At 42.0% G+C, this 15,792-nt stretch overlaps 1 protein-coding gene and 1 long non-coding RNA gene across 5 annotated transcripts; both read right to left on the minus strand.

The window, feature by feature from the left end:
• Positions 1–243: 243 nt before the first annotated feature.
• Positions 244–5,679, minus strand: LOC311255567. 3 transcript variants are annotated; one of them, XR_014622386.1, is made up of 5 exons: positions 5,419–5,679; positions 4,895–4,978; positions 3,521–3,578; positions 675–748; positions 244–436 (listed from the first exon to the last, which is right to left on the minus strand). It is a non-coding gene; the product is annotated as an uncharacterized lncRNA (long non-coding RNA). The 3 variants fall into 3 exon arrangements; XR_014622387.1 differs by having other exon boundaries at positions 244–455; XR_014622388.1 differs by having other exon boundaries at positions 244–455; positions 4,895–4,994.
• Positions 5,680–7,046: 1,367 nt separating this feature from the next.
• pld3 (phospholipase D family member 3) lies at positions 7,047–15,641 on the minus strand. Of its 2 annotated transcripts, none has more exons than XM_084351235.1 (12): positions 15,421–15,641; positions 13,753–13,850; positions 12,547–12,597; positions 12,289–12,446; positions 11,926–12,106; positions 11,694–11,811; positions 11,424–11,551; positions 10,588–10,785; positions 10,251–10,390; positions 9,338–9,503; positions 9,146–9,245; positions 7,047–8,786 (listed from the first exon to the last, which is right to left on the minus strand). In XM_084351235.1, the coding sequence occupies exons 2-12, from the start codon at positions 13,777–13,779 to the stop codon at positions 8,599–8,601; spliced, it is 1,455 nt and encodes a 484-aa protein (XP_084207361.1). In that variant the 5' UTR covers positions 13,780–13,850; positions 15,421–15,641; the 3' UTR covers positions 7,047–8,598. The 2 variants fall into 2 exon arrangements, with proteins under 2 accessions (XP_084207361.1, XP_084207362.1); XM_084351236.1 differs by lacking the exon at positions 15,421–15,641 and adding an exon at positions 14,005–14,093.
• Positions 15,642–15,792: the final 151 nt, after the last annotated feature.

The following is a 15,792-nucleotide window of genomic DNA, read 5'->3' on the forward strand; positions in this document are numbered from 1 at the left end:
ATGAAGAGGCGTGTTAGCGGGGACATCATGGAAAGCAACTTTTTTTTTGCCAATCCTCTTTGGTGCTCATACAAAAAAAAACTATCTAGTATGAGCGGAAAACCTTGAATGAGTCACACCTTGTGTAACAGGTTGGCGTCGGCACTTCAGATCCATCGAATCGAAGGCCAATCGAATGAATCGAATCACTCGGGAGAGGATGGAAATGATCGGGGAGTGAAAAAAGGGAGGCCACCAGATGATTAAGGCTTTTATTTGAATTGTTTTATAACGTTGTTCTCTGCACGTCCGACATTTCTACAATGACACTTTTGAGTACATTGGTCATGGTTTTGTCTAAAGGTATCATCCAGCTTATACATGAAAACAAATCTGCTGTATCTTCATCCAGTCTGCAGATAAATCCAGCTGGATGTGATGCTGCAGTTCTTCTGTGCTGCTGATACTGATCACGCCTGGAGGAGAGACAGAGGGAGAGTCCTTCAGCTTAAATCAGCACTAAACACACTGTGACTTCCTGAAGGTAGAGAGACGTTTCATGCTGCCAGTCTGAGTACAGTACTTTACACAGACAGACAGACAGCATTCACACTCACCGTCACAAGGACAGACAGTGTCTGATAGACCTAAGGTCACATATAATGCAGTATGAGAGACATCGTTGAGCCACTTGCCTGCTCTCGCTGCTCTCTTCTCTCTCCGCCTGCAGTTCATTCAGTGTCAGTGTTGGCAGCAGGTCCGGTCACATCTACAGACCACACAAGAGTTTTGTTTTAAAACAGGCACAAGGTCACAGTCATTTCTCTAACCAGGCAGGGTTTATCAGGGGTTTGTAAGATAAGTAACTACCTTAAATCTTTATGATTTGAATATGTTTTAAATGTTTTACAGACTAGTAACAAGACAGAAACCAACCTGGCAACCTGAAAACACATTTGGCTGGTGTACGCTCGTCTACATTCATTTGCTTTGTCTCTTTTCATGCAGGAAGAAGCTCCAGCAGACAGTTTGAACACAATGGATGAACCACAGCTCATCTTGTCATGGGACAGCTTTATGTAATTTAATAGTATAATCACTTAATTATTAGTAGGATTAGTATGATAGTTTTTTTTGCGTTCCTTTGAATTGTTAAAACATTTTTTCATTACTGTAAACTAATGAGTGTTACGGCGGAAGAACCCGTATTAATAATTTACAATTTATAACTGCAGGCCTGATGACTCATTAAGTGAGAAACTTGTGGCCCTTAATTAAGGACTTGCTTACTCTCTAATTAACCTGCTCTTAAGCTATTAATAAAGTGTCACAGATATGTCAGTTTATAATGAGCCGTCAAAAGGGATTTGGCGACCTGGCAACCCAAATACTGTTATTGTCTTATTCAGCAAGTCGCCAGAATAAAATGTCGGCATCGTTTGTTTCTGCAAACGCGGAAATGTTAAAATCTGTATGTTCATGTATCATATCAACATTTTTACAATACGTGCAGATGACATGTCTATATGAGCCGACTTTACTACTGAATACTTTTAACAAGAGAGCACTGCTCATCTGTTTTAACATTTGTAAGCATGAAACCACCAGATATTTTTTATGATACTCGGGACATTTTCCAGCCGTCTCTGTGGCGACAGAACCAGGTATTTTAAACGAAAACATGATCCTGAACAGGAAAAGTCTTTTATTGCCAACATTTGTTCTGGCCATTGCGTTGTTGTAGACGTTATAAAATCTTAACTCGACATACGACACAACATTCATCATCCATCCATCATAAATATGTAGTGGGGCCCCATCAGGCAGGTCCGATCAGAACCAGCCATGTTGAGGGACGACTCCACTGTTTGCTGTTCGCACCCTCGTCACCACATCTGTCTACTGAGAAGACACCATGGTAATTAAAGTGCAGCTCGTCTACACGCAGACTCCATCCTGCTCGTTAACTGACTTGCAGATTTCCTCACAGGCGCTATAGTCTGTATATTATAGTGCTAAATGATATTTTGTTCCACCCCCATAGTTTTTGTCATATCTGGTTTTGTACTTTGGCTGTAATTTGTTCTGGATCTGAATAATAATTTTCAGTGTTGGAAGTCATATTTTGTTATTTTCTATAATAAAGAAAAACAGAGATATTAACAAACACCACCTGAAGCCGTCAGTGTGAATTTACCTGCTTTGTTACGTTTGGACTCCTTCACTTCGTTTGTCAGTTTATTTAACGCTCCTTTATTTTGCACTTTGCCTCTTTTGTGACGTTGATTGATTATCCGACTCTTTTCTGTCGTCGCTCGTCTCGACTGTTTGTTGATGCTTTGTGTTGAAGATATTTCAATAAGCTGCCTGTTCGCTGATTGCAGCTCTACTTACTGTGTTTTTGAAACTATTTCATCATTTTTCTCTCTATTTTTCATCACTGAGCAAATCAACTCCATGTCTCCTCAGAGTCACTTGATTACACACAGAAAACATTTTGATGTGAGGAATCAGGTCGAATCAGACTGTGAGTTATTATTATTCTCCTTAGAAGTATTACTATTCTTTATTATCATGTTTCTCATAGTAATCTGTCATGTTATTGTCTAATAATTATATCCTATCAGGGATGGACTTTGACTAAAAAATGGCCCTGGACTTTTTTTTAACCAGCCTGCAGATACTCCACTCCTGTTGGATACTCGGGATTCTCCAGATACTCCCGTTAAGTGACTTCTGGGATTAGGGAGGGGACTCCTTAACTACACACACACACACACACACACACACACACACACACACACACACACACACACACACACACTTTGTGGGTCACAGGACGGGTGGGGGCTGGATGGTTTTGGATGATTAACAGGGAGACAGAAATAACCTCCAGGGTTGGGCTGAGCTGCGTTCCACGACCCCCGAGAACACCAAATAGTTTACACACTGGGGAGTGACATGTTGGAGATACCTCAGAGGACGTGTGTGTGTGTGTGTCCAGGTTTAGCTACATGTGTGAGGAGCAGCAAACGGCAGCTGACTATTTCTGTTAGTTCTGGCCGCTCCTCATGCTGAAAAATGCTGAAATCTCTGAGGACACGAGTGAGAAGACAGACGGACGAGTGTGATAAGTGGAGATGGGATGAAACGTCTTATAAAATATTCTGTGTATTTGTTTTAACACAGCAGACGGCTCGCTCTCGGTCAGCAGGGGTGTATCCATCAAACAGCACGTCTCAGCCTGGTCTGCAGTCAGCAGAGACTGGGTGTGTTTGATCCTCTCATGCAGACACACCCATAAACAGCCGGATCCAGTGGACCACAGCTGGATCTTTTATTTCCACAAAAATCTGGACTGAGATTCATCAAAAAAAGAAGCCTCATAAAAAAAACCCCAGGATTTAGTCATCAAGTGACTGCACGGAGATACAAGCTGGGCTCGTTTAGGAGCACTGTAATGAGACACCTTCCAGACTGTGATGATGATTTCTTTTCTTTCTCTTCTGGTGAAATGTTTAAACTTTTTGATTTAACTGACCTCAAATTTCCAGCCTGATTCTTCCAGACTCTCATTTCCACTTGAACCTTGAGAGACTCTGTGAATTGAGACAAGACGAGAGTTTGAACAGTGTGACCGTCAGTTCAAACCTGCACCAACACTGCACACAAGTGTTAGAAATCTGCTACTGCAACACGACCAAACAACCTCCCAGTGGAATAAAAGCCAGCGCAAAAATAACAAGTCGCAAGGTAACCCAACAAGTTAAAACAGGAAGTGATGGCTGGCTCTCTCTTCCCATTGGTTGTATTTTAAATGTCATTTAGAGCTAAAATGTGACAGAATCAAAGTCTGTTTCATGTCGAGGTCTGGGGTCTATTTAAAGCGCTCTGTGGACCTGTTACTAAATCTGGATGTTGTAACGACTTACACAAAAGGGAATGAAAGACATCTTGTGATCGATTGGTTGCACAAGAAAAAAGATAACACGTGACAGCGAATAAAAACAATTTGAGTCGTTACCTTTAGTTGAAAGGCTTCACCACAATAGTGTAGTAATTATTTTATAGACTAAAATCCCTTTTTTTTTCCTTCTTCAGAGAAACAGTTAAGAAAAGTATGGAGAAGTTTATATCATTCACTCCTACAAGATAATTAATCTTAATAAAATCAATGCTTACAATACTTAACTAATGCAGAACTCTTGATGATTAATTGATTCCTGTTGCTCACAAATAATGACGTTACTTTGACTTCATGTGATTAGTTCACACCCGATTAACCTTTTATGTAATCCAGCTGATTCGGCTGCTTATCGATACATTTATGACGTAACTGTGAATTAAATGTGACACTGACACTTAAACTGACACATAAAGTCACAGTTCATTATATTTAGTTTGCGTAATGGTTTTTTAATTTGCCTCTTTTGTCACATTAATTGATGATCCAACTCTTCTCTGTCTTCACTCATCAGGACTTTTTGTTGTTGCTTTGTGTTGAAGTGAGTTATTTTCAATAATTAACCGACCATTTGTTAGCGATGAGCAACATGAATAAATGGTGCTGCATTAATTCATGCAGTAAATCATCAGGAGTCATGCATTAATTAAGCATTACTTAAGTTTATGATTTATTCTCTATTATTAAGTGTCACCAATGAATTATTGTGCTTTAATGAAAACATGTAACTAAGATTACAACTGATTGTAATAAGACTTAATATTTTAAGTTTCTCTTAAGATTTTAAAGGTGCTATATAATAAAGTTATTATTATTATTATTATTATTATTATTATAGTACAGAGTTGTTAAATGTGAAACAAAGTCAGACAGGAGCATGTGTGTGTGAGTGGTGTGAGCAGGTTACAGTTATTTATAAGCAGCTGCTGGCTGTGGATGGACATGATGTACCTTCAGCTGCCCGGGGACACTGAGCTGAGCGGCGGCGACACTGAGGACATCAGCCGGCCTTTAATCCGGCCGGAGGCGCTGAAACTGCACACACAGCAGTCTGAGAGACAGTCTGACCAACAACAAGTCAACAACAACCACACAAACACAGTCGTGACACAGAGCTTTGTATTTTGTCGTCATACTAACAGCAGGAGGACAGAGTGGGACACGTGCAGGCTTCATTAATAAAGATCAAACTGTAAAACTTTGATTACCAACAACATGATGCAACATGTGCGCCACACACCGTCATCTATTAACCACATGCAGTCTCACAACAGCCTGTAAGACTCGTCTTTAGTCAAGGTCGACTGTAAGTCACTCGTCCTGGAGTGACTGGACTTGTTGGTGCGTCAAACCACAATCAACAAGCTGAGGAGGAGTTCGAGAAAGACGCAAACTCTTTTAAAAACAATATTCTTATTGGATAAAAAGAACATTTTAATCAGCTTTGGATGAAATGTGCTCCCAAATCCTCTTACCTTCATTCCTCTGAAGCAGCCGCCCCAGTTTGGATCCCTGCCTGGAAACTTTGCAGCCTCACCCAGAAAGTCACAGCGTCTTTACGCACCGAACAGGCAGCATCTCCGCGCGGGACGACGCCAAAAAACAATGTAGCTCGTCCATGATTCAAACCCGCATCTTATCAACACAATCTCCACTTTAAAGTGCAACAACCTCTCCCCTCCAGCAGTGACATGCAGCAGGCTGGCTGCGTGCCGCCACGTCCGCCCTGCTGACCGGTCCCCGCGCCCTTAACGCTCCTCCTCCGCAGCTGTGCGCAGATGGAGGCTTATATGAATGTATGGAGACAGAGGAGCCCAATGGCTCTATTGTACTGATACAGCCACAGCAGAGACAGCTCACAGCAGGTGGTCAGAGGACTGCACAGCTGCTCGGGTTTTTGTAATATACACTGCACATGTCACTTATGGAGGGTGTTGAATGAAAGGGAACTGTTCTATCCAGAGGGAACATTTAGATAGTTGTAGCCTTCTGATAAAACTGTACTTTACTTCAGTGTTTCTACTCTGAATATTATACAGTTTAGTTTTCATCTGTTGGCCTCAGATTCTTGACTCAACGTCAGACAAACTTCAGGTCCTGGAGCAGCAGCTGAAGGAGCAACATGAAGGAGTCAAAAGTAAATTCCCCCAAACTCAGAGCCGCCCAGATCCCCAGAATGCATCTGCTCATGGATGGATGATGAGACATGGAAAAACCCCTTCAGGAGCAAGAAGCAGAACTGTTTAAATTCTGCTTCTGGCTCGAAAACTGCAGCTAAACTTTAGTATCAAGTCCACTGGAGATGGAGAGCTTCTGCCTGTCAAGTAAAGCTTTAGATGCAGACTCAGTTATTCTGCTGCCAAACTGATTTAATGTGACTGTTAATGAAATGTTTCTGCAAAATATTAGATTGGATTTGGACTCTGATCAGAATCAGGAGAAAAAACGAGATCAAGATGTTTAACTGAGTTTTGTCTCAGGTCTCAGGTTCAGGGGCTGGTCAGTGACCCCTCCATGCCTCCAGTCTTCACACTTGTCCAGGATTAAAGGGAATCAAAGACTGAGCTGCCGTCTCCCAGTTTGAGCCGGCCCAGTCAGTCTGCACAGAACAGCTTTAGTAAGTCTCAGTACATAATCATGCTGTGAGGATTGTCCCCTTTCTTCAAGTATAATTACTAACCTCAGTCCACGCTTTCACCTTGAGCACCCACCCATGACTTCAGTAGATATAATGGCTAAAAACAGTCAAGCAACCTTCAAGGATGTCCTACAGTGAACCTGCTGCACAGGAACACAAGTCACTGTTAACTCTGCAGTCAGATTAATCTGGTTGGTTGCTGTGCAGTTAACAGGTCAATACATTTTTACTGAAGGTCTGCTGCCCTGCGGAGCACCGTCACACCTTCAGGTCTACAAATACTTAAGTTTTTCCAGAATCAGAATGAACCGAGTGTATTTACCAAAGGAAGAGAATATTTAGTGAAACTGGTGAAAGAGTGACAGACAGTCAGTTGTGTCATTTAAACAGCAGCTCTGAACAGACATTTTAACGTACCTGAATATACGTATATATGTGTGGATCAGACGACACATGAGGAACAGGTTTGATTCAAAGACATTTATTGAGAGTAATTTATAAAGAGGAAGCAGATAATGACATGTACACAATAACTGCATGCTGCTACTAGCAAACACGCTTCTTTGGACAGTTGCCATAACAACCACCTCTTCCCTAATTGGTAGGTTCAATCACTCCACACAGTGGAAATTAATGAGTTCATCATCGTTACTGCGGCTGCTGCAAACATTCAATCCCCTGTACACACGGCTGACTTTAGCATTAAAAGAATTGATTTTAAAAACAGTCGTGCAGACTGAGAGTGGAATTTAAAAACATCTATGTACAGTTCAGGCACAGCACACCAGCTTCAGCACTAATTACTCCAGATTCCAGCAAACTAAAAACGATCGATTAAGAAAACACACTTTACTCCCTGAGATGAGCGGGAGGAAAACATCTCCCCCTGAGGCTGAAGTTGTGTCTGAGATTGATCTTTAAAAAAGTAGAGAGCGATCAATGTAACATGGGTGAGTCTGTTGGAAACATGACCTGCCTGGAAGCTAACACAGCGCCCCCTGCTGGTACTGACACTGCATGACAGAAACCACATGATTCAATTCATTTAAGTTAATCACACATGTCTGTTCTGGTTTGTCAATGCTGGTAACACGTCGCAGAACATTCTCACTGCTCACATGTGGTTATCTGGATTATTACTTTCACATGAAGTTTGAATCACTGTCCAGGTTGATAGAAACAGCAAAGAGATGCCGAGTTGTTAAAAACACAAAAAATCAAGAACCCTTGACCGTGATAAGGACTGTCAGTACTGGGCAGTTTTCTGGTTTGACCACAAGTCGATAATACAATCTCCCTTTCGACCCGCGGCCTCATTCAGACCAAACGCGGCGTTGCTGTGATTAGTGCAAACTTGTGCAGAAGTGTGGGGGAGAGTATCATCGTTTGGTCTACGAACTCCTCCTCTTTCTACATGTGCAACAAGTTTGTTGAGTATTTCTCCTCCCCTGCACTCTGTATGATTGTCTGCGTGTCTTTTTTTGGCCCCGACACTGCATATACTGGGTTAACCAGCACATGTAATAAACTTGAAAAACTCCATTATAAATACCAGAGAAATAGGCTATAGTGTCATTTTATAAATTTAGTGTGGACGTTTTGAACAATACTGTCGTACCACCCGGTTTGATTTCAGGCTGATGTGATTGGCCACTGCAGCGTGGCGTCACTGTAAAAGTTGATTCTGTTTCAGCCTTTTGCTGCAAGGCTGCTACGGTTTTTTCGACACACCCTGTGGTTTGCAGTCTAACCACGCTGTCCATGAATAGAAAAAGTAGCATTACTGGTGTGAATGAGGCGTTAACCACAAGAGAAACTCTGCTCCTCTGAGAGCTCGTCTGTGGCTGATTTATCATGTTCACAGTGTGAACAAGTGTCTCAGCTGATTATTACAAAATGCAAACAGTTTGAATACTTAAATGATAATGTGCAAATATGGCACTGCAGTTTGCGTTGAACAGAAGTGTCCCCCTGTCGTACATTGATGTCGACTGATATGGTGTTTGTAATATTGAGACTAACACAAGTGTTTGAGGTCGGAGTGCTGGGTGAGAGGAGTGCTGTAGTCAGAGTTCCAGTCCCTCTCGAACACAGCCTGCAGCTGTGATTGGACGGTGGGCTCCACGGACCGTGAGGCAGTCTGGTTGACAACCAATGCGGAGCCGGCGGTGCTCACAAAGTAGTCACCCGACCAGTTAGACGTACCTGGAGACAGAAAATAACAGATTATATATTCAAGCTTTTATCCCGTTTCTGACATACTGGACTGATTGCACAGGTGATTTGTGTTCGGGGTGTACAATCAGATGTTGTTATTATTTTCAATAAATCAATAAATAATTGATAATAATTAAATAAATTAATCATTTAGGCTTGACTGACAAATACCTGTGACACCAGGCCTTGTTTATATTCAGTCAGGTGCATCAGTGAATGAACTGTGTGTGTATCACAGCTGGATGCATTGAAACAGCTGCTCAAAATATAATGTTTTTAACAAGAACCATGCAGTGTGTGTGTGTGTGTGTGTGTGTGTGTGTGTGTGTGTGTGTGTGCAGCCTTACCTATGTAGGCGATCTTGTCAGTCACCATGTACTTGTTGTGGTTGACTCTGGCAAAAGGAATCTCCTTCTGCTTTGGGTTGGCAGGCACCACAAACAGCCTCTGGATCAGGGAATAAAACAGATCAGCAGGTTATTGTTTTCAATCTTTAATCAGGTGTTTGGTTGATAAAGAAGCACAGAAGAGCTACTCACCACCTGGATGTCCAGTTTACTCTTGGGGTCATAGACTGAAGCAAGGGACTTCAGGAAGGGGAACATGATGGGTTGGGTGCTCGCCCAGCAGCTGATCAGCAGGCGCACTTTGACCCGCTTCTCGTAGCTCACTCGCCTCAGCTGGGTGTCGATGTCTGCCCAGTACCTGCAGAGGGCGCCACATGCACAGAATGAATACATGAGACTCATGATTAACCCAGAAAAGAAGCTGTCGCACAATTCTAGTCAATGTTTATCATCCTCAAATAAAACACTGCTGCAGCTACTTGATATTTTCATGCAACACGCTAACCGAAGCTTTATGAATTTAATTATTAAATGCAGTTTAAAATGATTAAAATGTAACAGAAGAATTTGAAATAGTCCCTTTAGGTTAACACTTTCTGTGTAGGTGTTAAAGCTCCTTCACACATGTACCATATTTACCACAGATAAAAATCTCCATAGCACAAAGCTGCTGGGAGTCAGAGGCACGGTGCTCTTCTAAAAGAAAATGCTTCACACAAGTTCATTCAGTTTCCTTTGGGTTCATATGAAACTAATCAAAGGAAATGAAACTGACAATGCAGAGGCTACAGCCCATCTAGCGACTCTTTGACGCTGTACTTGGCACAACTGGAGCGGTCCGTAAATGCTGCTATTATCAGAATGGTTTGTTTTGTTTACATTTTTAGTGTTTTATCTTATGTAAAGTGTCTTTGAGTACCATGAAAAGTGCTACATAAATAAAATGTACTGCTTCCTCTTTATACATCATCAAGTGGTAGACCACCAAAACCAGCTACAGAACCATGCTGGGTAGAAATCTAACCTACATTACCTGCAGCAGTTTCGAAACACTTCACTGAATATAAAACCAAACTCTGACTCCTCTCAGTGGGAGTCTCTTCACCTTTTAGGGTGTGAAAACTCCATGGTGGGCAGGTAGTTCATGACAGCGATGTAGATGAAGCTCTGGGCATCGTCCATCACACTGAGGATGGACTGAAGGTCCGAAGTCCTGCCGGCTGCACAGAAGGACGGAGGAGAACTCTGACAGAGTGAGGAGGCGAGGACAGAAGAGGAGAGAACAGACTGAATCAATAATTTGTTAATTTTAAGCAACGTTTTTTATGATACGGGAGCCTTAACAGATCGTTAGTTCAGAGATAATGGTGCACTCACACATGCTTAGTTAATCTAATCTAAAGATATAAAACAAATGAAAGATCCATCTGCAGGTTTCTCACCGACAGGTAGACGTTAGACGGCGTGTTGTTGAGTGGCAGCTGGAGGGGCGTGTCCTTGTTGTAGGCGGTGGAGAAGCTGGCGGGCCAAGGTGACGGGATCGACTGACTGTCCCCCAGGTACCAGTAGGCCTCAAAGATCTTACCCAGGTCTGTAGCCAGGCAGCTGCAGTTGTAGACCACCGCGCCCAGCTCCTTCACCTACAGACCAACAGCAGGATATTAGCTTCTTCTGATCACAGATGTTTACAGCTACTAGATTTTAAAACTGTGGCAATTACTGGAAGAGAAACAGAAGCAACAGAAACTACTTTACAAGGTTGCTTTCTCACTATTACTACACAACTTAGTAACTAATCCCCTTTGACTGGGCAGTAGTTCCTTTTTTAAATTCTCCATTTGAAAATGTTGATGTTTGTATCATTAAAAGCCTTTAACAACTTACTAAAATGTGACTAAATATCTTATTAGGAAAGCTAAAACTGAGATGTGGCTTGAGATACTGATGATCATCACAGTATTAAAGTGAAGTTAAGGAATTCGTCCAGCGTGGCATGTGACTGAAAGTTTAAGCCAACACAAGAACTTCCTCTTCAAAGTAAAAGAAAAAAAATTGTGCTTGGATCAGACAAGATAAATGATCATTTCATTCAGTTTAGTAGATGTCAGCTGGGATCCTTTATCACACTGGAACACTGATATTAAAGATTACCTCCTCCTCCCAAGATTAGCGTGTAAAACACTGACGCTGTCCACAAAAAGACACAAAAACATTGATATAACTTTACTTTGGTGACACTTGGTCCTGACTGATAACCTGTGAGTGTGTGTCTGTGTACCTGTGTGAGGGACCTCCAGTCCATGTTGGCACTGCCAATGTAAATGTGTTTCTTGTCTACAACCCAGAACTTTGTGTGAAGGACGCCTGAGGTCAGCTTCCTCATGTTAACGGTCCTGATGTCAGCTCCTGAAACACGGACAGCAGACATTAGTCTCTGTAAATGCACAACATATCAGGCTCAGGCTTAATAAAAAGTCACAGTCAACCCAAACATCAGACAGCTGATCATAACTCTGACACTCGCTGGTATAAAGTCAGAGACAGTCACCTGAGTCGTTGAGCAGTCTGAGGTCGTCTTGTGGTTTACTCCCCTGCGGTGTGCTCACTGCGATACGAACAGACAACTTCCCTGAAAGCTCAGCGAGCGTCTTCAGAATGGTCTCACCCTGTGCACACAGCAAGACAATTATTTTAACTTTTATTCACACAGCGGCAATTAAAAAGAAACATAACATTTGATTTAATAGCTGAAAAACAATAATGAGCCTGACAACTCTGACCTGTTCAGCTGTCGGCTCGTACGTTCCAGTGTCCGTGTTAGTGAGCGTCCAATAGAAGGAGGCGATGTCGACACTGCTGCGAGCCTCGGCCATCAGATTGAGCCACGCCTGGAAGATGGAGGGGTGGGTGGTGCTGGAATTAAACTCCAGGCCTTCAGGGATGCTCTCCACCAGGACGATCCTGACAGGGGAAGGAGAAGAAATCATACTTATTCATATCTGTACCGCTGGTTCTGCCGATGGAGTACAGCTTGATGGATGAATCGACCGGGTTGATATACTGCTTGATATTTGCTTATTGTAGATTTATTATATGACATCAGCTATTACAGCAGTCGTCCGTGTGTGCAGATGTTTGCTTACTTGCAGGGGTCTGTGCAGGACTCGGCCCGGGGCAGAGGGAGGCTGCTGCTCGGGGAAGGATGGGAGGAGGAAACCCTCGGTGTCAGGAGGTTGTAGAGGGCCATGGCAGCCAGCAGCACAGTCGCTACAGAGGCCAGAGCTATCACAGACCGGGAATACTGGAAGAGGATGCGGCAGGTGAACAACAGAGTAAAACATATTAATCTTGGCTTTATGTAAACACACAGGACTTGATTTGAGTCTGTTTCTGTAACGTACCATCTGTGCCTTCCTGTTGGATTCCTGCCTCCTCCTCTCCACGTCCACCAGCTACAGGCATCAGAACAAAACATGAACACAATGACCAGTCAATATTTATTCACAGAATTATTTTGAGGATTTTAATCTAACAATTCATTTCACAGACTTTTACATCTCAACTGTGTTTTTGGTGATTTGGTTGAACTGAACCTTTAATAGAAGAGAAGAAGTTCTGGTCCATAACTCCTCATAAAGGTTCAACAGTGTGATTTTCACCACAGTTTATTTTTTATGTGAGTAAAATGTGTGAAACTAATTTGTTCATGTTTCCTGATTGAGGTCGGGGTATTTTTGTGATTTCCTCACTTCCCCTGTTTGCAGAGTCTCTTACTGTATGTGTCCACGACATTACAGTAACTCAGTGACCAGTTGTGAAACAGTTACGGCCGATGTTTAATTTGTTTTTTAAAATAAGAGACTGTTAAAGCTGCAACTATTAATCGATTAGTTATCAAGTATTGAATATTCAATCTTAAGAAAAAAGGTCAAAATTATCTGGTTCCAGCTTCATAAATATAAAAAACGTTTCTTGTTTTTTTCCCTCCTCTATGACACTAAACTCAATATCTTTGGTTGTGGACAAAAGAAGACATTTGAGGACGTCAGCTCGGGCTTTGAAACACACGGATCAACACTTTTCACCATTTGTGACATTTTAGAGACAAAACACCACATCGATTACAACAATTAAAATGGTTGATAGTTTCAGCTCTAGTGAGTATAATAATTGATGAAATGGGGATTTGATTCAGAGCTGACAATGTGACAACTCATCATCATATGGGGAAACTCCTCTGTGCTGAGTCAGAGTCTCACTGAAACACACTTCAAACAATATTCATGAAAAACAGGAAGCATTTACCCGTAACACGGAGTCTTAAAATACGTAACAAATCATTAGTTCTGCATTTATTGATCTATATTTTTTAAATAATGTCATCAATCACCCTTCAGAGCACAAAATGTCAAAATTACAATCCAGTACACAAATTTATATTCGTTTTTCTGAGAGTCAAAAATGAACAAAAGTAAGTCTTCACGTCAGAGGAGCTTTATCCAGTTAATGAGAATTAATTTAAACAAATAATGAAAACCAAAAGTGGAAATTAGTCAAAACTAACAAAGGTGAATTATCTGTGATGAAAACACCTGAAAGTACGTTACCTGGTTGTAAGGGATGTCCATCTTCATTGTCAAAGACTAAATGACATCTGGTTTGATGCTCGGTAGTGTCAGCTCTGGTCCGATGATGCTCTGCAGCTCTGAGACCAAAAACAGGAACAAAACACACAATGATACATCCCATCATCGATCATCTATACAGGGCTGGGCCCTATTTAATTTAACTTAAAGCAGCTACGCAGCTATGAAACAACACATCTCAAACACCATTGTCTTTCCTCTACACACACACACCTCTGCTGAACCTTTACAGACTTTACAAAGAGAAGCTTCTATCTGTTTTCAAAACCAGACAGAGAATAACCTGCACAAAGACACACACACAGCTCCAGCTGCTGACAAGCTGCATGCAGGTCGGCCGAGCTCACAGCCACCAGCTACACCCTACATCAAAACACAGATATAAGGAATTCGGTCTTGAATCCTCGTGGATATTGTGAGTCAAATACAGAATGTTTGAAATAAAAACACGTGACATTTGCTGGACTCTGAGGTCTCGTGATTTATGAGGTCTTATCTAAAATAGAGGAAGTATGGAAGTCTGAATGCTGACAGCAGCAGTGTGACTGCATCTGAGCTCGCGGGGTCTGTGTGTCCTCTGAGAAACATGTGACTCATTACAGCTGCTGGACCAGCAACATGGCAACACACTGGACCGGTCAATTAAAGAGTATTGGTTTGGGATCACACATTAGAAAGTTTTAAGTCAGGAAGGAAACAACAGTTCAACATTGTTTTAAGAAACTAGATTTCATTGGAACTGGCAAAACATTTCCTGCTGAGCCAGTCTGTCCTCCTCCCCCTTATGTTTGTTTATCTAGAGCTGCTGAACAGATCATCGGGTAACAAGAGGAAAGACATAAAAAAAACAAAACAAATGTTGATTTACATGAACTCTCAGACAAAACAGATCAGATTTAAGATACTATGGGACACTGGAAATCAAACAATGCAGGGTGATGCAGAAACTGAGCCTGAAATAAGGAACAGAGACATTTTTAATCTGACACGTTTCATATCTGACATTGAAACTACAGGTTGATCAAACTGTAGGAGGGTCCACACAGACTCAGCACCACTTGTGAGACATTGTGAAGGTATGATGATCTCCACTGCCTCTACATATAAAGTAAACATGAAAACCTCTTCAAGTGCACCAGATCTTTAAGGTCTGACTTTAAATGACCACTGCTGGCAGAGGACAAAGACGACTTGTTTACATGAGCAGAGACACAAATTACATTAGAGTGAACCACAGAAAGGAACAAGTGACTCAACAAGGGTTTGGGCTCAAATAGTAGAAGTGATGAGTCAGAGAAGATTACTCAACTCTTACATTAAAGAACAACACCTATTTTGTTAGCTTTTTTAGCTAGTTAGCTGGTAGAAGGCTAAAAATATGAATGTAATTAATATGGGCCTCTCTGCAGCGCAGCAAAGATTTAAAGACCTTAAAAAACAGATTAGGTTGAGACGAAATTGATCCGCAGTGAAGTGAAGGAGATTACAGTCTGTGAGGTTATTTAACAGCATCTTAATTCACATGATTTAACCGTTAACTTCCATTGTTTACTGAGCAGATCAAGAGTCGCTGACAGTGCAAAACAACAAAAACAAGTCACTTTCAGCGACAACAAACCGTCGACCCACCTGCTATCACGCGTCCAGCTTCATTAACATCCAGCCCACAGAAGCGTCAGCGTCTGTTCCTCACGCACGACAACATTTAAGTTGCTTGTTTCATTGTTTAATACGCAGAAAACAAAGAAAAAGCTCGTTCGCGGCGCTGTGCCAACACCGATATGGACTCAGACGGGACAGTGAGAGTGGAGGGGGTCATGTGACCCGAGCCGGACAGCCAATTAGAGGGGAGATGTTCACGTGACGTAGCAGAGGCGAGTTACAGTAGTGCAGTTCTTCACGTCGGCCACAAGATGGCGCCAATTACCAACGGAAGTGACAAAACAGCAGGTGTGCCTGAGTGATTAACTTGCTAAAGGTTGAGTTAGCCTCAGAACAGAG

The sequence above is a fragment of the Pagrus pagrus genome, assembly GCF_965226575.1.
Source record: "Pagrus pagrus genome assembly, chromosome: 4".
Taxonomy (NCBI): domain Eukaryota; kingdom Metazoa; phylum Chordata; class Actinopteri; order Spariformes; family Sparidae; genus Pagrus; species Pagrus pagrus.

Coding starts and splice junctions, on each gene's coding strand:
- pld3 (XM_084351235.1), bottom strand. CDS start 13,779: ATGAAGATGGACATCCCTTACAACCAG. Junction 12,107..12,288: donor TCCTGCACAGACCCCTGCAA/GTAAGCAAACAT, acceptor TTCCCCTGTCAG/GATCGTCCTGGTGGAGAGCA. Junction 11,812..11,925: donor ACGAGCCGACAGCTGAACAG/GTCAGAGTTGTC, acceptor CTGTGTGCACAG/GGTGAGACCATTCTGAAGAC.